This window comes from Camelina sativa, chromosome 15 (genome assembly GCF_030686135.1).
Source record: "Camelina sativa cultivar CO46 ecotype springtype chromosome 15, ASM3068613v1".
Taxonomy (NCBI): Eukaryota; Viridiplantae; Streptophyta; class Magnoliopsida; order Brassicales; family Brassicaceae; genus Camelina; species Camelina sativa.
Window position 1 is genome coordinate 19435429 of NC_141894.1, and position 26604 is coordinate 19462032.

Sequence of the window (26604 nt, forward strand, 5' to 3'; positions counted from 1 at the left end):
TTTGAGATTTGTTGACCAAGTTAGATGACCTCAATCATTAGTCCAGTCCATGAATCCCTCCTCAAGGCCTTCCTTGTTTATTGATTTCTAAGTCTTAATCCTGCTGTTTGATCGTTGTTTGATTCGCTTGTGTATTGCTTTGTTTTTCTTGCATTGCTATGTTTCACGGATTTGCCCAGCTCGACCCTGCACTCGATCTACACTCGATCGAGTGCTTGCTCGAGTTCATCCCCAGAACTCTTGTTTATGATTTGTAGTTGTCCTGTCTTATCTCTTGTTTCATTCTAGTTGCATTTCTGTTGCATTCTCTTAGTGTTTGTTCATTACTTGTCTTTCATTAGTTCATTAGCATAGTTTCTATTTCTGTTCTAACTTCATATTAGTCATAATCATTCTGTTCCATTTATATTTAGCATCTAGTTCTAGTAGTTTTACTTTCTGTTCTTTACATTTCATCAGTAGGATTGTTAGTGACAAACATCCTTTGCATACTTGGCTTAACTTAGGCTCATATACACATCTTGATTGTTCACAAACTCTCAGATTGGATTGACACCTCTTATACTGCAACTGCATAAGGGGAATTGAAACACCCTGCCATCCATTCATTTCATATCTTACCATCACTTACATTCATCATCCATACCACAAATATATCTTGTTTCAATTTGGCGCCGTCTCTCAAACTTGCCGGGAACCATCTGTCAAAAACTAGGTTTAATCGACATCGCCGTCGCCTTCAGAATAAATTAACGATTATTGGAATATATATTGTTGTACATATAAGATATATTGTATATGTAAACGTATAATAAACTAATAGCAATAACTTTGGAGTGGATTAATACTATTATAATATATCACGAGTACACTGCGGATATATGTTTTCTATTGATTATAGTATATCACGGGTACAGTTTGTCGTTTGGTGTTGAAGCCAAGTTCAAAGTACATATTATATAGGGCTGAACGAAAAAACCGTACCCAAATACCCAACTCGGAACCCGCTACCCAAACACGTACCTATAAAATCTAAAATACAAAAAGATCTACAATATTAATAATATTTAGTATTGATATAATTCAGTTATCCAAAATTATAATACACGGTATACTTGATGTATATCATACTTTCTTAAATTTATATATTGTTTTGTCTTTTTTTGTTTTCATTCTGTTTGTGTAGACTATGTGTCAAACGGACCAGTCCGCATCTATCTGGACTTGTTTGCGAGATTTGCATCCCGCATGGCTTTGCTACTACTCGCATATAGGGGTGGGCATTTTGGTAAGTTTGGGTTCTGTTTGGATTCAGTTCGGTTCGATTTATTCAGTTTTGGTAAAACTCTAACCAAACTCAACCGAAGATAGTTTGGTTTGGTTTGTGTTCGGCTCCGTTTATGTTGTTCGGTTTGGTTTGGTTTGGTTTTAATTCAGTTTAAAAATCAAATAATGTAACTGAATAAAATTAATTATGGTTTTATAATAGTTAATTACTCAAATAACTTAGAAAAGCTTAAATATAAAATTAAGAAGTAATATTAAATATAATTAAATCTATATTTATATTTAGTTAATCTTATTAGACAAGTAAAATAGATACTAAATGCAAGTGGTAACAGGTAAGATCACATATTTATAATCTCAATAATATTATTAATTAATTTAAGAAACACATTAGGTTATTGGTCTGGTTCGGCTTTAAACCGAACCGAACTATTTGGGTTGAGAAGAAATATAACCAAATAGTTGGAGAGTAGGATTGGATTTGGTTTAGGTCGGTTTGAGTTCGGTTGGTTCGGTTTAGTTTAAATGTCCACTCCTGCTCGCATAGGCTAAATCCGCGACTCACATGGGTTTGTCCGCTAAAACCCGTAATCCATATAGACTTGTCGGTGAAATCCTTTTTCAACTGTTTGAGAATAAAATATATTAAAATTATTTTTCAATGTTATATTTAACAAATGGCATTTTCTAATAATACTCTCAAGAGACTAACATGTTGCTGGGAAGATCGAGCTTATGATAATTCAAAGAGTGTGTCCTTGGATACTCCTAATCTTGTCTACTTGAAGTTTATTGATACTATTGCGGACAAGTATCCCAAAAGTGAATTTTAATTCGCTTGTTGAAGCCCATTTCGATCTTCGGATGTCAGAAGAGCAGATGGGTTTGACAAATTTTTTAGAGGAGGCAACTTTTGCAGATTTGCAGATGCATTACTCTGAGGGTTATGGAGAAAATGATTTGTTTGGCAATGCAACAGAGTTTATAATGGGGATGTGCAATGTGAGGATCCTTTCTTTGTCTGCCAACACTCTTCGGGTTAGTATTTCATTCTTTCTTCTAGTCTTTAAATTAATTCTACTTAGAAGAAGACACAAAACCTCTAATATTTTTGGCATTGCTTAAGAATTTGAGTTAGTGATTGCAATTGGGTGATGATGATCTAGTTGATTTGGTTTTGTTTCAGGTACTTACTTACAGTTGTGAAGCGATACCGCTATTCAACAACCTGACTGATTTATCTATTGAGAGTAATCCAAAAGTAGGATGACAGTCATTACCGGGCTTGCTCAAGAATTCTCCAAATCTGGAAACGCTGGTCTTCCAAGTATGAAAACAAACTCTTTAAAAGCATCTGTTCACTTGACTCCATTTTACCAAAAGAGTTTGAGATGTTTCAGGGACTTGTCCATAAAGCAATGGATAGTTGTGGAGATGTGTGCTTGTGCAAACCTTGCGAGGAGGGGATTCCTAGTTGCTTTTATCCTACAGAAAAACACAATGCAGAAAACAAAGAGTAAACGTAAATAAAAAAAACATGGCCACGAATTAGCAGTTAAGACAAGATAATGCAAATTAAAAGCACGCAGTCATTACTCATTAGAGAGAATATGATAAAAGGGTAGTAGTTGCTCAATCATTATTTATGGATTATTGTAAGGTGACCAAACAAACAAACTGTAGGAGGGAAAGATGAAGATCTCTCCGTTCCCACGAAGAAGAGAATGACACCAAACTTATGACTACTACGGAGCAAGAGAGAGATCGAAGATGATGGATCCTAAGAGAGCTGACCACAATCGGTGACAACCACCGGTTTCGATGGCTTTCCAGGCGACGATCCGTTCTCGATGGCCTTGACGACGTCTAACCCTTCAACGACCTGCCCAAACACCACATGCTTACCATCGAGCCAATCGGTCTTCACGGTGCAGATGAAGAACTGAGATCCGTTGGTGTTGGCTCCGGTTCGCTATCGACAGGATTCCTGGTCCCGTTTGCTTCCTCTCAAAAATTTTGTCATTGAACTTGGTCCCGTAGATCGACTCACCGCCTGTTCCGTTCACCGCCTGTTCCGTTCACATGAAATTAGTCATACAATAGTTAGTTATGGTTAGCTTAAAGAAAACAAAAAGTAAACGAACATAAAAAAAAAAAAAAACATACTGAAAGTGAGAGATGACTCCATTGCAGTCGAAAATTGTTTTTATAGAGTTACATAAACATAAATTTTGGAACGAATAATTTGATTTTTTGACTTAAATTGTAATTTATTGCTAAAATTTTTTAGATCACAATATTAACTAGGCCTGGGCAAATGGAGAAAACCGAATAAACCGATCCGAGAAAACCGAATCTTTTCGGTTATCGGTACCAACCAGTTAGAGAGGGACAAACCGATCGGTCAAATTAATTAGAAAATTCGGATTTCGGTTCGGTTCGGTTCGGTAATTGGACCCGATCTGTTTACCTAGACCGAGATTATGCAGCCATATATAAGGATAATAACTCTCACTAACCCTAAGTAACCCGTGTTCTCTCATTTCTTATCCGCCTCTTGCGAAACAAAAGAACAAAGAAGATATTGCGTTTTGCGAATTCTGACCTAAAAGCTTACGAATCTCTGAAAGTAAGTTAAGTTCTTCTTCTTTGTTCTTTCTTTTTAATCATTCATCTGGATAATCTTTGATTTCGATTTGGGGAATTTTAGGGTTAGGGTTTAGAATTCAAAATCAGATGAATGAATCGTAGAGCAAAGATTATCCAGACAAATAATTTTTTTTTTGTCTGAGGATGCCTTGATGAGATTTCACATTTCTTGTTATCAAAGTTCTCTTGTTAACTGTTGATATCAAAGAATGTGTTTCTGTCTCTTTGAGCTGTGTATACAAGCACTGTTACGTTTAGGGAGTTTGGACTTGTGTTTGGGCCGAGCCTATCGATTTTCTCTGAATATCTTCTCAGGTCCATGAACGTATCTCACTTGTTTGTTAAGTGTCGCAGGTGGCTATTTATATGGGAGACTGTCCTAAACCTAATTCATTTCTCCTTGTGCCGCTTTTGCTCTGTCTCTTTGTTGTCCACTTCTCCCTTTTGTGTCATAATCTTCTCTACACTACCAGATCTTGTTTTCTTTTCCTTGCTCATGGATCAAGACAAACCTTTCTCCTCGGATCTTGGCGTTGACAACACCAATGCTACTGCTGAACTTCATTCCGCTGCACTTGTTCCTCCTTCAGCAGTTCCTCCGCTTGTCCCTAAAACCGAACCTGGTGTCTCTCGTTCCAAGAAGACCAAGCGTCAACCTACTTCTCTTCCTCTATCCAAGCGTTCGTGTACTCGTGCATCCGGATCTAAAGGGAAGACTAAACCTCCGCTAGCTCCTACTCGTTGCTTGCCTCGCCATGGTTCCACTCGTTCATCCTCTCACGACGATCTTGAAGATGTCACGGACGGTTTGATTCCCACCAAGTACGATCTTATTGCAGATGATGTTGTTGAAGTCCCTCCACCAGCTTTTCTCTCTCGCTACGTTGAGAACCGACGTCAGACTGCCAATCGTGAGCTACCCTGAACTGAAGTTTCTTTCATCTCCTCCATTTTTCTCAATTCATCTACGAACTCACCATGCATCGTTTTCAAGCGATCCCGGGCCGACTCTTCAATGAAATGGGGTTCCTTGCTGCTGACAACACTCACGGTGGTGATGTGTACAAGATCCTCTCTGACTTTGGTCTCTTACCTACAGTTACTAAAGTGGATTCCTTTGTTGAGAACATTGTCAAGGAATTCTACGCAAACCTTGCTGAAGCTGAGACAGAAGGGATCGACACACTCAAAGTCTTTGTTCGTGGGTCCATGTATGAGTTCTCTCCTGCTATCATCAATCTCATGTATCAGCTTCCTCATGAACCCTATCCTCTGAATGCGACTCAGATACAAGCTCCTGAAAGCCTTGACGAGATTATTACCCTTCTGACGGATGGTAGCATTCGTGCCTAGGATCTTCACAGCAAAAAAGAGATGGGTGATACCGTGGCTATGCTTCAGAAGATCTGCTGTCAGAACTGGATGCCCACCAGGAACCCAAACTCGATGTCTGCTGAACGGTCTACACTTCTGTTTCTGATTCTCAAGGGCCGTCAGTTTAATTTTGGGAAGATGGTGTTCGATGAGATCTGTGCCTGCAACTCTGCGATTGCAAATGCTTCGTCCAATGTTCGCCTCATCCTTCCTGACCTGATCGATCAGCTCCTACGTTTTCAATGCATTGTTCCTGCCCTCTTCGGTGATGTTACCTCTGTTGCACCAGCTAAGTTCAAGATTGAACCGAAGGAGCTGTTGCCATCTCAGACTCCACTCACTCTTCTGTCGGACGTTCGCCACTTGCATGACTTCACCAAACTCATGATGGAGCGTCTTTCAGGTAAGTCTCTCTCTTCACTTAGTTTATCGGTTTTTGTATCACTAGTTTTTATACGAGTCTGTGCACTCAAGCAGGGGGAGATTACCTTGATATCGTTTACTCTGAGGGTGAGGGTAATCCAGAAGATGAGGAAGATGGTGATGAGACCGAGAGTGGCTGAAGAAGTTAGTGTATGCTCTTATGTAGGGGGAGTAGTATAAGTAAGATTAGGACTTATTGCTTGTTTTTAGTCTGAATCTCTCTAATGGTTATGTATTGCATCTATGGCTGCAGAACTCTTATTTGGTTGTTTCTATTCGGTTATGTATTGAACCTTTTGCTACCTTTTGCTACCTTTTGCTACCTTTTGCTACACTGAAGTATTTAAGTAATCTTGATGGTACTTGGTTTCGTTTCCCTCTTGTGTTTTGTCTGTATCACTAACTTGTTAAAGGATGCTTGAGGCACACACTCATATACAAAGGGGGAGATTGAAGAAAACAGAGTATCTGTACGAGCTACAAACTGTCGCAGAATGTACCTGAAGTATTTCAGACGAAGCGGGAAAGTGTCAAGTTGTCTTTGCCAGCACAACACCTTGAAGACAGTGTGGTGCATCCAGCATGGAGATGTTGAGCATGGGCGAAAAAGGTGTCAGGCTAAAAGATGTTTGTTGGAAGCTACAAGCAAGTGGAGTGTTGAAGTCAACATAATGATGAGGTTTCTCCTATGACTCAGTAGACAAAGAGAGGTTCTTGAAGGACATGGTGCATAGGAGGATTTGCTGGATAAAGAAGAGTATAGTGAAGATCTAAGTTGTCTATAAAAGAGAAGCAATTCATATCCTTGATCGGTTACCACTTTTATTGAGAGAAAAGTGTGTGTTTAGATCTAAGCATAAGAAATAATATTGTTTAAGGGTTTCATTGGTGAGTGAATAAAGAATGAGCATAACTGTTGCTGTGCAGGTAAGGTTGGGTAGATTATGAGTGTTTCAGTGGCAAACCAACTGTTGTGGTGTTGCATAAATATGATGAAACAAGCTTGTAAAATAGTTGTTTGAGAAATTCTTAATAAAACTCAGTTTACTGATTTTCTGGTGTTCTTGTATTAGTATTCAAGGTTCTAGTTATTTTAGTCATAGTTTTTTCCTTCTCCGTTAACCCTGTGGCCTCCTCCTCCTCCTCCTTTGTGTCCTCCTCCGTTGTACTTTAATGGAACTTTAAACGGCCTTCAAGTTCACCACCATATTGATTTGAACCTACGACATTAGGTTTTGGAGAGCCACGTCCTACCGAAATGAAGTTGGACTATATAAGAATCTACTTTGCCACCGTCCCCTTGGTTTTGCCCTTGTTTTTTTTAGATCCCATCTAGCTTTTCTTTTTGTTACCAAGAAAGAAAGTATCTCTAACCTATTTGATAAAACTCTAGGTAGGATCCATGAATAGTTTTTTAGGCCCTTCGATTCTTTTGATCAAAATACTCGATAATTTTATTAAACGTTCAAGGTTTTTTTTATATATAGAGTACAAACCAGAAAATGTTAAAGAGAATGAAGGAAAAAATATACTCTAATTCCCATAAACCCTACTATATAATATAGAAATTTGTTATTCTAAAAAACCACTCTAGTAAATCGGTGTCTATCTAGTTAAACCCTATTGGTTTTAATCCAATTAATATTCTCACATGGTGAGACTTTTGTCTTGATAAATTCTAAAATCCCTAGTAGAATAAACCTTTACCTTCTCATTTTGGTGTTGATGGATGTCAATATCTTCGTCTGTTATAATTTTAGCTTTGTCATCATCACCTAATATTTTTAGTTTTCAACGTTCATCATGCTTTTAGGCTAATTAAACTCTAAAGACACATCATTTGAATTTGTTGTTGGATCTGTTGTGTTTTGTACGTCTATTTTTTTTTGTTTTCTCCAACCCTAAGAGTATGAATAATAATAACATATATCACTGTTACATAATGGTGAACGAAACGATAACGTTAACTAACTACATACGATTTTATTATGCAAACGGCACAAACTAGAACTCGAACTCAAACACGTAAATACAGTATGAAACTTCATTCCAGTATTTTCTCTTCCCAAATATATCCTCCCCCTTTTGTGTACAAACACACCATGTCTTATTTATAATTAAGTTTATAACCATACAGACACATACCGCATGGTGGTTAATATATTGTATATTTAGTGACCAGGCTGAGTCTCAACAGCTTCTCCAGCATAAGAACAGCACCTTAAGCAGCCACGGTAACCTCTGTAGCAGCAGCCCTGGCGACAGTAACCTCCTCCGATGTTTCCTCCTCCTCCATAACCTCTTCAGGGAACAGAGCCTCCACCGTAGCCTTGTTGATCAGGTTGCACTGTTTCGTCCTCTTGCTTGACCGTGCCTGTCCAAAAACAACACACGATTTTAATTCGGCGGTTATTTAAGAAAAAATTCTCTTAAAATCTTTTTAACATATGTTTCTAAATGTGGATCTCTACTTTTTTCTTAAGGATTTATAAAAACGGCGTCTACATCGACTATATAATTCGTACAAAACATCTAAATAGTTTGAGTTGGTCGAGATGCGTATGGTAAGGATTAAACATGTCGACTGAAATATTATCAAATGGTACGTTAGTTCAAATTTGCATCACGAACATATATCTCTTCTTTCAAGTAGCTTGTAATGTAAAAAGTAGACTGAAATATAAAAGAGAAACAAAACAATTTACAAACCCAACTCCCTTCCGGATGCCGCAGCTACTTTGGAGACGACGAGAAGAACTGCAAAGAGTCTCAAAAGAACCAAAGCCTTGGAAGCCATTTCTTCAACTTCCTAATAACTCTATGATTATGGAATGGATCAAATGTTTCCCTCTATTAAAAGAAAACGATCGAGGTGGAGGGAATGAGATCAAAGGCAGTGTTTTATCACAATAAAAAACAAAGTGATAAGAAGAGAAGTGTCAAAGTTTTTGTATGGGTTGATTGTGTCGTGGTCTCGTGGCCATTTGGTTGTTGGATTCATTCAAAGAAAATACAAAACTCCATAAATGCAACCCCGTCTTCTAAATATTCTATCAACTTCTCAAACACAGCGCATCCACACACATAGATATTGTTGTTGTTGCTTTTTGAACAGAAATGTCGTCCACTAGTGTTGTACCGGTTCAGCTCACTGATTTCGAACATAAATTATATAGCAGCACTATAACTACTAAGACCCCCCTAAAGTTGGAATGTGCAAATGACCTTGTATATTGAATATATATTATCCAATGATTTCATAAATTTTTGTGGCTGAAAAATTACAATATTTACTATATGTTTTTTCTGTATATTGAATTTATAAGTAGTATATTTAACACAATTTATTCTGTATCTCTACAATTGTTTTCAAATTTAAAATTACAATGTTGTTAATACAATACATTGCATGCCATCATTAATTTGATATGCATTTATCATTTTATTATTATATTTTTTGGCAGCTGTAGTTATAATCATGAAACACATATGTACTTATAATTATGATTGTTTGCATATATGTACTAAGCATAATAATATCTCATACACAAATTCAGTAAGCTGGTTTTGCAAATTGGTTCACACTTTTTACTGCAATAACATGATTTATGTATTCTCTAAGTATATATATCTTACAACCAGTTATCAAACCTTAGAATTTATGATCTTTTGCATTAACAAAAGCAATTCATTGGCCAGTCCCAGACTTATTTTGTATCCAAAACTAAGAGTATGAATAATTAAACAACACTCTCTTTCACAAAAAAAAAAGAAAGAAATAACTACAAACGATTTATTTATGCAAATAGCGAAGGTTACACTTAAACATAGAGACATTACATTCTTAAGCTTTTTCATTACACATTCGCCATGATTTACTTATTGTTACACACACACATAAGCGTATCTATAGATGCATTCCTGCATGTTGGTCATTATATTAGTTTTTTCCTTCTCCGTTGACCCCGTGGCCTCCTCCTCCTCCTTTGTGTCCTCCTCCGTTGTATCCTCCGTGGCCTCCTCCTCCTCCTCTGTTGTATCCTCCTCCTCCGTTGTATCCTCCTCCTCCGTGGCCTCCTCCTCCTCCTCTGTTGTATCCTCCTCCTCCTCCCCTGTTGTATCCTCCTCCTCCTCCTCTGTTGTATCCTCCTCCGCCTCCTCCTCTGTTGTATCCTCCTCCTCCTCCTCCTCTGTTGTATCCTCCTCCACCTCCACTGTTGTAGCCACCACCATGACCATCAGGGTGCACAGTTTCCTCACTCACTGGCAATATTTCAGCAAAAATGGTTAGCACGTGCAAATGTGCATTTTATGTTTAACTTCAAATATGCATATAAATTCGGAAGTGCTCCTTCTTTAGTAAAAAGCTTTTGACTATACGTTCTATATAAAATTTTTATAAAATATACCAGAAACCCACAACATAATTAAGTGAAGTATGTTTAATTTGATTCTAGTAAGCACCAATAATTAGATGAGACAGAGAGTTCTATTAGCCTCATAAACATAATATATTTTTTTATTTTTTAGGTTATATAGCCTCCAAAGCAAGAAGTATACTATAGAAATCTTTTTTCAAAAAAAAAAGTATACTATAGAAATGTGTTAAAAGAATTTATGTACCTGGCTGCCTTGCCGCAGAAACTTCGGAGACAACGAGAAGAATTGCAAAGAGACCCAAGAGAATCAAAGCCTTGGAAGCCATTTTTTTCTCTCTCAACTATTTCTTATAACTATAATATGCAAAAACAAGTGATGTGTATAATGTTACGCTGCATGGCCTCTATTTATAGAAAATGAGTTGGGGGGAATGAGAAAAGTCAAATTACTGATTTTACAATAAAAACAAAGTGGTAAGGAGATAAGATATACGTGTTGCATGTCTCGGGTCCCTTATGGTCCGTTGTTGGAATAAATTTGAAACTCCGTAAACGGCTACTCCACTAGTCTTTTAGATATTTCTACGAACTTATTAAACACAGAGCATTCGTTCGTACACATAACACATGTAACCTTGTAGATATTTAGAATTCCATTATTGGATTATTTATTATCATTTGGACAGAAAAGTCGTCCAGAGTGTTCTATTGATACTTGTTATAAGTATATTCGTTCCAATCTTTGCCGACATACAATTCTATATTCAGTGAAAATGGGTAAATTAAATAAGTGAAGTAGAGGATAGAGAGGAGCAATACGTAGTAAATACAAAGGACTTACTTTAAAGGTTTCAATATTTTTCTTGGCTATATTTATATAACATGAAACATAATGGAGATTTTACTTTAAAAAATTGATTGGCTATAGTTGATTGCTATCAAACTATCTATCCAACTAATCTAAGGAACCTAAGACCATCATTACTCATCGTTACTTCCCATAATTTCTCTTATTAAAAGTAAATGAAAAAATACAAAAAAAAAAAAAAAAGAGAGAGAAAGTTGCTTCAGTTACTCTGACTAGAAGCGCTACTCTTCCCTTTTTTACAGCTGTCAGTTTGTAATTGGTAATATATTAAAATATATTTTTCTTTTTTGTGTTGAGTAACGTATCATCGTTCTCCGCTGGCGATGATCCAAGCGTAAAGTAGGCTTGATACATTCGCAAAGAAGATGAGTTTTATCGAAGTTATTGAGTGTAGACATGTTGTTGTCATCCTTGCCAAGGTACATTTTATTTAGATGTGAATTTCTTTTTTTTTTTGTTAATATAACCTTCCTTTAATATAATTTTAAGAATTTTTGGAAGGTCGTGTTCCATCAATACACATTTTTACTTGTAACTGTAATAAACCTAGAAAATTCTTAGTAGAATCGCTTTTATGATCATTTTGTTATATATTCTTTTACTTATAACCGTCTTATAATTTTTAGTTGCTTACAAAACTTTGTAATATCAGTTTTCTTATTTTTGTATATTTTCACTTATAAATAACATACACTACAAGAAAACAGTCGATTTGCAATGGAAGAAACCATCGCAATTCCCTCGCAAATAAACATTTGCAATGGATTTGCGAGTCACATGTGTTCCTCGCAAATCACGTCTCGTAAATTGAAGAACATCACAATTCCCTCACAAATTTTGCAAGAAATATTCTTCCTCGCAAATTGCAAGGGAATATTTTCCTCGCAAATCCCACGTTAGTTGCAAGGGAATACATTCCTCGCGAATCTACCACACTTTGCGAGAGACTTAAATTCTCGCAACTGTCAAGCAATTTGCGAGGGACTGTATCTCTAGCAAGTACGTTGCAATGTACATCCCTCGCAAATGTTGCGACTGCTTTGCGACGTCGCTAATTACTAGCAAATTTTCATATCAGTTTCAAATTTGATTTGCCAATTTTACATTATTTGTTTTTGATTTTTTTGTGAATAAAAAAACTAAAATTGAAAATAGACCTTCTATGAAAATTGAAAAATAAAATTCTTGTTCAACATAAAAAAAAATATTACAAAAGTTGTGTTTTAAGTTTTCTTCCTCATGGGGATATCAGAACAAAATAAGAAGAGTAGAGTTTTTAAAAGGATGGAGAGAGAGAGGTCACGTTTCTGGTCCCAGTTTGGCTATCAGCTGCTCTCGTTTCACCGTCGTTGCCCTTTGGGTTGGTTGGTTCTGGGTTGGTCGAGTGTCGAAACGTGGCAGCAAACTCGGGATCTTTGTCAGCGAGATATTCAAAGTATGCATCATAGCTATGCATTCTTTGTGCACTTTCTTGGATTTGAGTCGCCTGAGCTTGGATACATTCCTCAGCGGCCGCAAGTTTCTGAGCCAAGATGACCGGATCATTAGCTAGAGACAGAGGTGGTAGACCGCTACTGGTAGAGGATGCTTCAAATTGCAGAGAACCAACCCCAAATATCCTGTTTTTCTTCTTCGGAGCAACCTTAAAACAAAAAAAAAATAAGTTCCATGAATTGAAAATCAAAGAAAGAGACACCAAGAAATTCAAACACAACATATACAAACAATCGCTAAGTTATCACATAAAAAAACAATGGCAAGTTATCACAAGTTCATTAAACTACAATGGCAAGTTATCACAAGTTCATTACACTACAAAGGCAAATTATCACAAGTTTCTTAAACTAGAATGGAAAGTTATCACAATTTCATTAAACTCCAATCGACACTAATAGACGATTGGCAACTGAACTACACCAGAAGCAGTAAAATTGAACCACACAGTTTAACCATATAGTATTTAAAACCAAGAGAACTACAAACTTGTAACTTACCGATGTGTAAATCTTGTTTTTGATATGTATGGGCACCCCACCAGAAGCAGAACTCTCTCCATTATCCCCTGTACAAAGCTCATATTCCAACTTTTGAATCTTGGACGACACCTCATTGTACACTGACTCAAACTTGCCATCCGTAAATGAGCATCCGGCTTTCAATGAGTATCCTCTAAGATTCATAGGAAATCCGGAGTTAACTCACCAGTGATCTCAGACTGAAAAGAAATAACAAGAGATTGATTAGTCAATAAATAAAAGAGTTCATAAGGCATAATCTTAAGAAAAAAAAACTTGAAAACTACACTTACATGCTTTCGAGCACGGGCTTTAAACGAAGTTTGGCCTGAACGATGCTTATATATTCTGGTGCCTTCCGGATCATGATAGCGAGCATTCCGACTATTGATACTCTTGATTTCTGATTTGGGATCAAGCCAATACCGAACAAGACCTTCCCATACTTGAGGATCAATCCACCGTGGCTTTGCCTCATCCCCTTTTAGCTTCCACTTTAACTTCCACCATGACACTTGATCACACATCCTATCCTTTAACTTGGCCTCAAACTCTTGCCTCACTCTATCGTTTATGCTACGGTCCCAATTGTATATTTGCTTCAAAAAAAAAAACACAATTAGTCTATGTTTAAGTAAGGCAAGTATGCAACATATTGTAAAACAACAAAGTCAGATTGAACTTACCACAAAACTTTCATACCAACGGTCTACCACTTTTGTCGGCGTCTGTGCTTAATTGGCAGGAGGCTCTTTGAAATCTCTTTCAAATATGCTTCGTACAGTAGCCGCAACAGATGTATCTTGGTCAAACCTTCAAAACAAATACAACAGATTAATCTTCATACAGTTTCCATGCAAATCATTAGAATTATATTACAAAACCGGAAACTTAAAACATATTACCAGAGAGTCTCTGGAGGTCGGCGCAGATCTAGCTTTGTTAAAACTGAACGTCCAGGACTATCGAGTAGCTCCTCCAAGATTAGGTTGTTGAGACGTACAGATGCCACTTTAGAAGAGGAACGCTCGGGTTGAGATGTGCGAATGTCATGAGCCGCCGTATTGCTACCTTGTGCATGAGAAGGTGAAGGCGTATTAAAAGTAGGTGTCACAGGCAGTGGTTGCAAATTTGCACGGCGGCTATTCTAGACCGAGTGTGTGCTGTGAGAACCAGAGGGAGCCCGATGATTAGAACCAGTGGGAGCGGATAAACCTTCATCCGAGAGGAATCTTGTGTAATCGTTGCCTCCAAACATCTATAACAAAAGAAAATCGAAATCAAAATTAGTAATTAATACAAAACAAAATCAAAATCAAAATCGAAATCTAAACGAAAATCAAAACCAAATTAAAATGAGTTTTTTTTTTTGTTTATAGAAAATGTACTTAAAAGGAGATTAGGGTTTATACAAAACGAAATCAAAACCAAATACAAAACAAAAACAAAACGAGATTACGGATTATACAAAACAAAATCAAAAACAAAATTAAAACGAATTTAGGGTTTCTACAAAATGAAATCAAAACTAAATACAAAACAAAATCAGAATTGGATTAAATTAGGGTTTATACCTTTCAGATCCCGATTGAAGAAGATCGGAAGATGAGAGAATCAGATCGCAAGAGGAAGAATCGGAGACGGAAGAAGCAGATTGGAAGAGGAAGAAGACTAGGGATTGATCGGAGGAAGAACCAGATCGGAAGAGGAAGAAGATGGTTTGATCGGAGGAGGAAGAAGAAGATTAGGTTTTGTCGGCGCAAGGTTTGGGTTTGAGCAAAGCTCAAACCAGATTGAGATTCTATATATAAACTTTTTGTAATCTCGCAAATATTGCGAGGGATTGTGTTTCGGGTTTACAATTTGCGAGGGATTAACTAGGACCCTCGCAAATCCCTCGCAATATTTATATGTTTAGGGTTTAGGGTGTGGTCGTTAGTCCCTCGCAAAATATATTTAGTGTATAGGTTTTGTGAGGGATTAACAATAACTTTGCGAGACATTTCAAGCATTCCCTCGCAATTCTAACGCAAATTGATAAATCTTTTTTGAAAAAAAAAACAAGAAAAACCACAATTGCTCAATCAGATTCATCTTCTTAACTACTAGAAATTACATTATCATCATTAGAATCTCCTCCATCATTAGACACATCAAATTCTTCTAATTCAAGGTCTTCTTCATATACATCATCAACATCTTCTACTGTAGGGTTTAGTGGATCATCATGTTAGTTGATGTTCAAGTTGTGTTGCAACAAAAAAGTTGTTAAAATTTCAATTGCAAACATATCAATAGAAGATGTATCCACATTGATACACAATAATCCATTGCAATGTGCAAAAAAATAGAGTTTGAGCATTTAGTGTTTAGGGTATAAAGTTTGCAAGGGAGTAACGATGTATTTGCGAGAACTAGCAAGTATTCCCTTGCAAGTCACTCGCAAAGCCCTAGCAAGGCACTCGCAAATCCCTCGCAATATTTAAATGTTTAGGGTTAGGATAAAGTCGTAAATCTCTTGCAAATAATGTTTAGAGTATAGGCTTTTGCGAGGGACTTATGACTACCTTGCGAGACCTTGAAAGCATTCCCTCGCAATTCCAACGCAAATCCCTCGCAAAATTCTAAATCTTTTTTTTTAAAACAACAAAGATTATTTACTCGGACTCTTCTGAACTACTAGAAATTACATTATCATCATTAAAATCTTCTCCATCATCGGACTCTTCGAATTCGTCTAATTCACCCTCTTCTTCAGAAACATCATCAACATCTACAACTTGCTTGCTTTGTGGATCAATGTGGATAACATCTTCTGTTGACATGTTTGGAATGGAAATTTCACCGACTCTTTCTTGTTGCAACACGACTTGATCATCAACTAACCCGATTATACGGCCTCAAAGATTAACTTTAATGACTGATAACCACATTTCACGTCTTGGCCTTAAACGAGGATAGGGCAGAAAGCTCACTTGTTGTGCTTGTGATGCTAGGATGAAAGGATCAAATTTGGGGTATGATATGTTCGCATTCACATCGACAACTCCCCAATTATTTACTCGCACGCCTCGGGGTGATGGATCGTACCAGTTACACTTGAAAAGTACGCATCTCAGATTCAGAAGGTCTGGATAATCAACTTCTAATATTTGTTGCAAAATGCCATAGAAATCGCTATCACCAGCTTGTACATAGATTCCATAATTTGTTGTAGCTTTGCGACTTCCGTGTGCGTACGTATGAAAAGTATAACCACGAGTAAAGTACATCGGAGCAGTAGTGATCTTCGCTCTTGGTTCTTGAACGAGCTCATGCAACCAAAGAGGCAAAGGTTCATTTCCACATCCATTCTGAACCTATATAAACAAATAAGATATTTAGACCATAATTTTATTTAAATTTAAACTATAATACAAATAGTTTAAATTCATTGCATATATATACTTACATAGTATTTTAACCAATTAACGAAATCCCGATCTTTGTAAGCCTCATAGTCAGATTCTTCTAAATTAGGATATGCTTCACGAATCTGCATTTCAAAAAGTCTAAAAGAATAGAGATTTGTTAGTTCGCCATCTTAGAAAATAAATTTAATTTTAGTTTTTTTTTTAAAATACCTTTCAAAAGGTTGAACATAATCTAGATTCCTCAAGATGTAATTGTAAGCTGCTCGACAATAGCTATGATCTTCCCACAAAACTTCCTTTAACTTACCAGCAAGTCTTCCTATCTGAGCAAAGATATCTGGAACATCAGGAACATTATATGTAGGTGCAAGGCCTCCGTCATCATATCGTCGAGTACTTGTTTTCTTGGTTCTCACGGTGGGACTAAAGTAGTATGATGTGAAGTGAGACGTTTCCTCTGTTAAACTCCCGGCGACTATCGACCCCTACACTCTGGCAAGATTTTTGGTCTTTCCTTTAAGGGCTTTCATAAACCGCTCAAAAGGATACATCCAAAAAAATTGCACTGGCCCACCAAGATCAGCTTCATGTGGTAGGTGGATTGGAAGATGTTCCATCACGTCAAAAAAAGCAGGGGGAAAGATTTTCTCCAAGTTACAAATTAACAATAGAATATTATCTCGTAACTGCTCTATGCCATCACTGGTCAATGTTCTAGTGCATAAGTCCCGGAAAGAAACTCCGATACCTACGAACCAATGTATAATAAAATTCATAAATTCATGGGTGAATTAATTAAATAAGTATATATATCAATATATATATAAATATATATTATACTTATATACCTGCAATAGCTTCATGAACGTGTGTTGGCAAGAGCTCAAGAAATACAAATGGTAGTAGCCGTTGCATGAAGACATGACAATTGTGGCTCTTCATACCTGAAATTTTTTGGTCTTGTTCTACACATCTTGAAAATTTGGAGACAAATCCATCTGGAAATTTCACTTCAGATTTAACCCACTCCAACAACACCTTCTTAGCCTCTGTTGACAATCAAAATTGGGGCACTGGTAATTTCCCATCTCTTGTAAGATGTAAATCGATCCTTAGTTCATGCTCGATCATTCCGAAAGATTCCACGTCTGGTGAAGGTATGGTCTCGCAAAATGTTTTTCCAAATTCCCTTTCACTAATCATTCTTTAATGTGCGATTTTTAACGTAAACAGTGACATAAAAATTTGCCAACAAGCAAAGAAGAAAAAACCACTATATGCCACCGTCCAAATTAACTCATTTATGAAAAACAGATTAGAAACGAGGAGGGAATTTTTGGCGAATGCAGGAATAGACAAATGTAGTGGCCCTGTATAATCAAAAGTATGTCAATAATTTGTGTCGATAACGGAGAAAGAAAAGGAAGGAATGATCCATAATGGTAAAAAGCAAAAACAAAAATCTAGTACAGTATTATAATTTTCTTATTTATGTAAGCATCTCAAAAATTCTTTAAAAAGCTACATAGTTCTATAGAAAACTGTTTAGATAACAGATCGCATTAGCTTATATTATTTGTATTCTTGCGATAAATGACAGATTTGTCAATGGTAGATAATGTATATGTGGAGTCTCGGGTGTGTTCATCCACACACGTGAAGGTAGGGATAATTTAATTAGAAATGGAAATGTTCATTAACATTTAATGGCTAATGGTGAGGTGTCTCATGGCTATGTGTGATTAATAGACTCATCTAAGATCTCCTGAAACGTAGACCATGCAGGTGTTAAAGAAGAGTCTCAGTCTCAGTCTCAGTCTCAGTCTCACTTAATGAATTGATTTGTTAGTGTAATATCAAACCAAACTAAAGGCAATAAGTCAATAACGATGGCTGAATGATGCTGACACTACTAAAAAGAAAGCTATGAAAAATTGGAAATAAAAGGAACCATATGTAAACCCGTGCTCGGGTAAAAAACACCGAGGCTATAATTATGGTTGTTCAAGGTTGTGCAAAACTAAAAAAAACTTATTTAACTTTTAGTGTTATATAAAAGTATGATTTGGTCTTTTTTTAGTAAAATAATATCATCTTATGAACCAAGCAATAGTTAATTTGATAGTAATTTGAAGAAGAATTTTCCTGCAAATTTATACCAAAGATCAATTCTTCACAAATGTGTAATTATTTAACCATTTCAACTTAGCAGTAAAAATGATTTTATATTTTAGATACAGAAGATTCGGTGAATTGAATAGGCTATTCGAAAGCCTTATTCATCCGGAAAGATTAGCCTAAAAAATTTGATCACCTTCTGATTATATATATATATATATATATATATATATATATATATAAAAAGATTTATAATATCATAAAAATCTTGTTAAATGGTTAAAATTTAAGTTTGTAGTTTTTTTTCTTCAAAAATTGACTCTATATAATCGTGTTATCTTGGATAATAAATACTAGGAGATATCCCGTGCTTAAAGCACGGATCAACATTTTTTTTAAAAAATATAATATAGTAAGAAAAGTTATTGTTATATTTTTTTAAAAATATTATTTTGTTTGAAATAATATTTATTTTTAATTTTTCTGTAAATCTATTAGTCTATTTGAATACTAATTATTTTAGAATATTATAGTATTTTATTTTTGACGTACTATTTCAGTTTTCTATTGTTTGTTTGTTGTATTTGCAGTATTATTTTGTGAAATATAAAATAGTAATTTTATTATTATAATTGTGAGCAAATAAAAATTATAATTTATCATCTATATAAATTTAGTTTTACCAACCCGCCAATGTGAAAATTAAAACACACATTTTTCATAGATTGAGTGATATATCTTCGTTTTTAAAAATTCAAATTACAACATATGCAGAAAAAATTCTGCATTTTATTAATGATAAGTATTATACAAAAATTCCAAACAATTTGTAAATAAAATAAAATAAAGATGATAGGAGAATCATAATTTGAAAGCTTCAAATTTAGTTATTAAATATAATTATATTTTATACTTGGATATAAAATCTTAGTTTTTAAAACTGATTGGTTTATATTTTAAAAAAAAATATTTACTAATTTCGTCAATAATTTATTAGAGAGAGAAAATATATATTTTTTTATTTTTTTAGATTTTTTAATATTTGATCTGTGAGTTTTATTTTTTATTTTTTAGTTAATTATATTTATTTAAATTGATTAATTAAGCTAATTAAAATTTACTAATGGCAATTGAATGTAATTTTTTACACATTTAAGGTTAGTTTCATATTTGTACTTCCCAATTAATATAGTAGGATTAAATTATAAATCAAGCTTGTTTGCACAAAGAAACGTAGCCTCCTATTAGTTTTCCTTTTTCTAATAACCGTGGTTGAAATGGATATGTAAAGCCACACAGGTAAACACACCGAGCAATAATTCCAGTTTTCCGAATGTATATACAATTTTTTTTTTTTCACTATTAGTTGAACATTGTAGGGTGAATTTCTATTACGATATTATTGGAAACCATGGTATCACGATAGAAGTACAAATGTACAATACATTTTTTAAATGAATAATGCTATTTTTTTATTTAGATAATCAGTAACAAAACCATCAATCAAAATTGGTATATCTAGTTCTTCCAAAAACCATTTTTGATTCTCAGTTTTCCGTTCAATCTTACTTGCGACAAAAATGTCTTTAAATATGACTTCAATAGCTTGAATTGAATTAGAGAAATTCATTTATGCAGAAACAATGATAACTGGAATCGTTAGTGAAATCTTATATGCAATTGTAGTATATGAAAAACTATGAAACTATATAAAAAAATTTAGTACATCACCGGTTCCCATATTCCCATTTAGTAAAAGCTTCTTGATAGATTTTAGCTCAAGTAAAAGTCCATCTCAATTTATATTCACACCACTTCTCAAACTATTTTCTAAATACCTATAGTGAGACTTAAATTTGTATTCATTATCACACATTTTTAATCTAGTCGAATAAAAAAAATGCCAAATATATATATATATATATATATATATATGTTGATACGATTGATATTGCTCAAATCTCTGATCAAATGAACTGTATAACAAACATGATGTACGATATACAGTACGAAATATTAAATGTTTATTCCACGGATAATAACGTGTCATTACCAATTCATCACATTTTTTTTCCGGATAATCCTTCTTTAAATAAATATAGTTTCAATACAAATTTCATTAACAATTTGCTTAACTTTTGCCATAGCATCAACAAATCTATTTTTCTTTATTTATTAAATAATAAATTAATTCACTTACCTCTTTCATTACAACATCAATTAGGACAAGACTCGCCTACAGCGCGGAAATATTTACAAATACATACAATTCATAACGGATTACAATATATTACATTTTTATATCTTTACGGTGAATAATATATTTTATAATAAATTGGGATAAAATAGTAGATGAAAAAAAAGCTGAGTAAATGGTAATGTTATGAGTTTTAATATAATAAAATATTATAAAAGAGATAAAATCTCAAATTATCATGAACTTGAATCAAATAATAAGTAAACAGCATTAATGTTTAAAATAAATACATAAAAATATGGTGTAAGTAATTAATTTTTAGAATTTTGTAAACAATTATCAGTATAAGGTAATGATCAATTTAGTTGCCAAAATGAAAGCATATATAAACTCAGAAATATTATTTGTAATTGTTTATACACTGCATAATTATTGTGTGTAACATAAACTATATTTTTTAATTTTTAAATATTTTTGTATTAATTTTTTTTTCAAAGAACAAAATGTAATAATTAACAAATCATATATTTTCAGTATGCATAAAGGTTATTAGCACATAATTTTGTTTTGTATAAATTTAGTGTTATTATATTTATTTTAACATGGTGCATAGTTCACTAATTTAAAAACAAAGAGAATTTATTTGTATAATTTTAAATATGTAATAATATAAAAATGGTAAACTACTATAATAAAAAAATTCTGATTTAAAAATTGTATAACACAATATAAACGAACTGAGAGAGTACAATCGAATACTTTAATAAACATAATGAAGACTACTCTATTTAAAATTTGTGACCAACTGATCAATTCAAATACATTTTTTTGAGCTTCCCCTTCATAGATAATTAATTATCCATTTACAACCAATTCACATCTGCAATAATATAAAAACAAAAGTTTGAGTATAAACAATGTCCAATAAGATACAAAAAGAAAATAAGAAAATGCAAATATATATAATGACGTTATGGGTTAAGTAGATTATTTACCTTTGAAATATGATATTTTCCAAAGCCTAGATATATATATATATATATATATATATATATATATATATGAAAGGATCATATTATATTAAAAAAAAACATAATCTCTATATTAGTAACATACAGTATTAGAAAGCGAGAATAAGAACTATAATTTTTGAAAAAAATTTGCAAATAAAGTTTTGAGGAAAAATGAGATTGATATGAGAATGCCACAACCTAAAGGTAGTATTTATAGTTTAGAGACAGTTGGCTATAAGTTTTATTAGGGTTTTGAAAAAAATCCTCTAAAGATTAGACCCGTTTTGTTAAGATCACATTTGATTAGTATCTCTATCATTTACATAGATAATACCCAAATTAAAATGATTTAAATTACAATATTCCAAATTAAAGTAGTATAATATATAACAAATTAACAACATTTCCATAAATAATATATAACAAATTAACAACATTTCCATAAATTTGGATTACTATTGATTTATTTAATTTACACGTTAAATATATATTTAAGGTCCCTATGATATTGGTAAGACTTTTATTTTTGGTTTTGAAATTGCTGAAATTTATTAGATTAGATATACTGAACGTATATTCCTTGTGTATATCCATATATATATACAGTATTTTTGAAGTACATTTTGGGTTCTACCCTTATAGTTTTGCTTATTTAAAATTTTATTTACAATCTTAATCCCTAAAAAGTTGCACAAAAAGTAAAAACTTAAATATGGTAAATCGACAATAATCTTTATTGTAGTCATTTTTTTTGGTAACAACTTTATTGTAATCTTTATTACTATTAATTCACAATAATCGTAATCTTTCCTTTATCTATTGACACATTCATTGTGATTGAGCTAAGAATCCATTTTTGGTTTTCATATCTTAATATTCCACTTGCTCCCCAAGATTTTTCCAAATTGACTCCACGTTAACCGTAGACACCTAATTTCTCTATAAATATCTCTTTTCGGTCTCACCTTTTCACCTCATCAAGCACTTACGCCTCATTCCCTCCGTTCTCCTTAATTCATCAAATATAGCAATGATGCATTCCTAGAGATGTGATTATCCTACAAGACAACATAGCCATTTGGTAAGATGAGTATATAGTATGATTATTCTTTTTAAAACATATATTTTCACAGGTATAAAGATTGATGTTGCAGTGATAGGAATATCTTAATCGTTTGGAAAGCTGATAACCCGAGAAGGATAAAAGAATAAAAACCCATTGGAAATTATCTGTTGATTTATGCAATTAGACAATTCAAGCCAACCAAGACGTCGTCATACGGTGATACGTGTGTTATTATTCTTTCTTTGTATCTTATGCGTCTATGTTATATTAGTACTTAGAATTTTGTAACGAGAAACAATGATAATATGTAAATCAAACAAAGCCAAATGAAAAAAACTATTAATATAACATTCATGAAATCATGCCATGTACATTGTTTTAGCAGTATTTAAGATTATGCTTACAATGCTCACATAACCTTTATATGGAGCATCTTTACTTTACCAACTAAAAAGGAGATAACTATACTCTTTAATGTATACTTAACACTTCCACTGAGAATTAAATAAGTCTTTAGTTTATACTTTGAATTGACTCCTTTTACCATCGACCTAAAAGAACATAAACCAAAGAAAATTCATTATATTTGGATCATTTAATATTATTTTCTCTTCTTCTTACAATTTTATATTTTTCCTTACATGGCAGCATTATTACTTGAGTTGAGTCTAATTACCAAACTAAAGTCTCTAAGAGACGACTGTATATTCTCCACCCTGGTAGTTTATTCAATTCAACAACTTTGTCTTTTTTTTCGTATCAGCGATTACAAGGCTGACGAATTAAAATCGAGCCGGGTAAGAAAACACAGCAATTACAAAGTAAATACTTGAAAATTTATCAATTTATTTTCTGAAGAGAGAGATAAGAAGACGAGAAAAGCTATGGAAAGATTCCATCGAGAAACGAAGCTTCGTGTTCGTGATGTAGAAATGCCGACATACGAATTGGACTTTTTCATATTTCATTTATAAATCCTAATTAACGGGCTAATTAACTAAACTAATCAAATTTGTAATCCAATAACTCCAATATGGTTAATATTTGGTCGAATGCTTGAAGTTAGTGTTAGTGTGTTGCCTTTGTCATTTTTCTAATTATAGTTTTAAAAAAAAAAACTAGAAAACAGAGTAATAAATAAGAGTTTTATAAATTTTTCTTTTTTTGAGAGAATGGCGATAGCGATGGCGATTCGATCTAGGTTTTGATATGCTTTGGTCCAGTGTTTTGGAGAGGCGGAAGATTGGTCTTTCGTGTGCTCTAGTCACGGTTAGTGATTGGGGATGGATCGGAAATCCATCTCTGATTTGGTCGGGATTCAATTGGGTTCGGCGGGACCTCTTTCTCCGTGGTGGAGATTTGATTGGATCGAATCTTATTTGGTTAACTGTGGGCGATTCGATACTAGTCCAGTATGGACGTGATAGGATCCGATCCTTGATTATGTGGGGTTTGATTTCTCGCGCTCTACTAGGTCGAGATCTCCATTTCCTTATTTTCGAGGTTTCACTTGCATCTACAAATGAGAGGATCTGTTGGTCTGCTATTTATGGTATGGGCTTATATTTCTTAATCTGGCGTATTGGAATGGGATCTTTCTACGATATTGCTTTGATTGTTTTGGGATTGTTTTCGATCGGATATGGGATATCAATCTCGGATAGAGTTTGTCAATCCCGTGACAAAGGGGGGTGCTTTCATGTGGTATTTATCCGAGAGGTTAATTCGACAGAGTGGTTTCATTGTCGTTCTAATCTTCTCCTTCTCGTGAGTGTTTTGTTCGCTTGTCCGAAAGTGGTGTGTTCTGAAGTATTGTATTTTTCTTATCTCCGGGTGTTCTGGTTGCTTCGTGGGTGGTTTACTATGTCGCAGATAGCATTAAACAAAGGCAAAGCACCGTTGGTTCGAACTGAGATAGTGCGGATTGCTAATTCAGTGTTGGCTCAGAGAATACAACAATTCTCACTGACTCTTATTGGGCGCTTAATGAACCCAAATGTTCAGCAAATGGAGTCACTGGTGGCAAATCTCCCCAAGATTTGGAAGCTGGAGGATAAGGTGGTAGGAGCTGATTTGGGTCAGGGTTTGTTTCATTTTAACTTCGAGGTTGAAGAAGAGTTGCAGGCGGTTCTGATGAATGGCCCTTATCATTTTGATGGGTGGATGATTGCGTTGGTGAAATGGGAGCTTATTATCTCATCCACTTATCCTTCTGCAATTAATTTCTGGGTCAAGGTAACCGGTATCCCCATGCATCTTTGGGAAGAGGCAACGTTGAGAGCTATAGGCAAGAAGGTGGGTTTACTTAGGGAGATTGATGAGGAGACTGGAAGCTTCTGTGTGACGGTGAATGGCTTTAACCCTCTCCTGTTTCAGATGGTTGTTCCTTTTGAGTCTGGCGATGAGGTCATTGTTTCCCTTGAATATGAGAAGCTGACAGGTTTCTGTGAGCATTGCTCTCGACTTACTCACGATGTGAGAGAGTGCCCTGAGTTGAAGAAAGGGGCGGGGGAGAAGGCTGTGGAGCAGCAAGTGGATAAACGGTTCCCTCCAAAACATCATCTTCAGGTCAAACAAGGGGGATACAAAACTGAGGGTGGTTGGGAGAAACCAAGGAAGCATGTTAAGAGGGCTTTAGACTTTCAGAGTCAGGAGGTTATGCATGGTGATGGGGGTTCTTATGGATCCCGCTATCAAGAGAGATTCTCTGGCTCGGCGTGGGGCCAGAAAAAACAGTTTACATCAGGTGAGTCTAATGGTTCTGGTGGGCAGAGAGGTTCGCAGAAATCAGGTGGTAACTTTGTGGGGTAGGTTCCTTCTTTCAGCCTGAACCGGAAGGTTTTGGGACCGGTGTGGCCAAAACCTCTGTATAAGGTTAAACAGGATGCTACGGTTAAGCAGGGTGTTGCTGCAATGAGATCTCAAGAGGAAGAGGGTGCTTTCGGTAAAGGTTCCACTTCTCAGGCTGTTGCAGTTGTTCCGGAAGATATACATACCGGAATGGTTAAGGAGGGTGAGGAGACTGATTTTATGGTGGATAATGATGACTTGTTGGAGGAGGGTGAATATCCTGATGGTCATGAAGCGGCTTTAGCTGAATATAGGATCGGTAAGGAGGATGCCACTCTCGCTGATCAGGGGATGGATTCTCAACCTGATACGAATGATAGTCCACAAGGTACTTTTACTACTTCAGTCTTGCCGGATATCGTTTTGGGTCTTGTTAATAATGTTATGGCTGATGTCAAGCTAGAGGAACCAATTATTCTTAGGGAGCGAGTTAATAGGCCTATTGCTAGAAAAGGTGTTAGTGGTTCTGGAACTGTTGCTAAAAATGTTGCTAGGACTTTGGCTTCTCCGGGGAGACGTTTGTTGGCTAAGGCACTTTCTAAACCTGCAGGTATGGGGAAAAAACAGAAGAATCAAGCAAGACAGGATATTATCTTACGTGGTAAACCAGCGGATGGTGGTCGTCAACTCAGAAAAGGGACGGTGGCTCTCCCGAAACCACCGGCGGAAACGTGAAGATACTGAGTTGGAACTGTCAGGGCATTGGGGTTGATCTGACAGAGAAGTATTTGGGTGACTTGTGGAAACAACATCGACCAGACATTTTATTTTTATCCGAAACTAAGAAATGTTTTTCTTATTTGCAAAAATTTCAGAATAAGTTTGGTTTTAATAATTTGTATACTATTGAACCCTGCGGGGCTAGTGGTGGTTTAACATTGTTTTACAAAGATGAAATAAAACTCTCAGTTCTTTATGAGTGTGATCGCATTATCGATGTGCAAGCGTTTTT

At 34.9% G+C, this 26604-nt stretch overlaps 2 protein-coding genes, 1 long non-coding RNA gene and 1 pseudogene across 3 annotated transcripts; 2 read left to right on the forward strand and 2 right to left on the reverse strand.

The window, feature by feature from the left end:
• Positions 1-1988: 1988 nt before the first annotated feature.
• LOC147926869 (uncharacterized) lies at positions 1989-2923 on the forward strand. Its single transcript, XR_015582495.1, has 2 exons — positions 1989-2325; positions 2474-2923. It is a non-coding gene; the product is annotated as an uncharacterized LOC147926869 (long non-coding RNA).
• A 4768-nt stretch (positions 2924-7691) lies between these two features.
• On the reverse strand, positions 7692-10492 carry LOC147926870 (glycine-rich protein 3 short isoform-like). Its single transcript, XM_087488991.1, has 3 exons — positions 10357-10492; positions 9706-9996; positions 7692-8002 (listed from the first exon to the last, which is right to left on the reverse strand). Exons 1-3 carry the CDS (start codon positions 10436-10438, stop codon positions 7905-7907), a joined length of 471 nt encoding a protein of 156 aa, XP_087345117.1. The 5' UTR covers positions 10439-10492; the 3' UTR covers positions 7692-7904.
• A 2664-nt stretch (positions 10493-13156) lies between these two features.
• LOC147926871 (uncharacterized) lies at positions 13157-17350 on the reverse strand (annotated as a pseudogene).
• A 6129-nt stretch (positions 17351-23479) lies between these two features.
• LOC104747188 (uncharacterized) lies at positions 23480-26568 on the forward strand. Its single transcript, XM_087489068.1, has 2 exons — positions 23480-25980; positions 26203-26568. Exon 1 carries the CDS (start codon positions 24012-24014, stop codon positions 25611-25613), a length of 1602 nt encoding a protein of 533 aa, XP_087345194.1. The 5' UTR covers positions 23480-24011; the 3' UTR covers positions 25614-25980; positions 26203-26568.
• Positions 26569-26604: the final 36 nt, after the last annotated feature.

Coding starts and splice junctions, on each gene's coding strand:
- LOC104747188 (XM_087489068.1), top strand. CDS start 24,012: ATGCTTTGGTCCAGTGTTTTGGAGAGGCGGAAGATTGGTCTTTCGTGT.
- LOC147926870 (XM_087488991.1), bottom strand. CDS start 10,438: ATGGCTTCCAAGGCTTTGATTCTCTTGGGTCTCTTTGCAATTCTTCTC. Junction 9,997..10,356: donor TTCTGCGGCAAGGCAGCCAG/GTACATAAATTC, acceptor AAATATTGCCAG/TGAGTGAGGAAACTGTGCAC. Junction 8,003..9,705: donor ACACAAAGGAGGAGGAGGAG/GCCACGGGGTCA, acceptor ACATCGGAGGAG/GTTACTGTCGCCAGGGCTGC.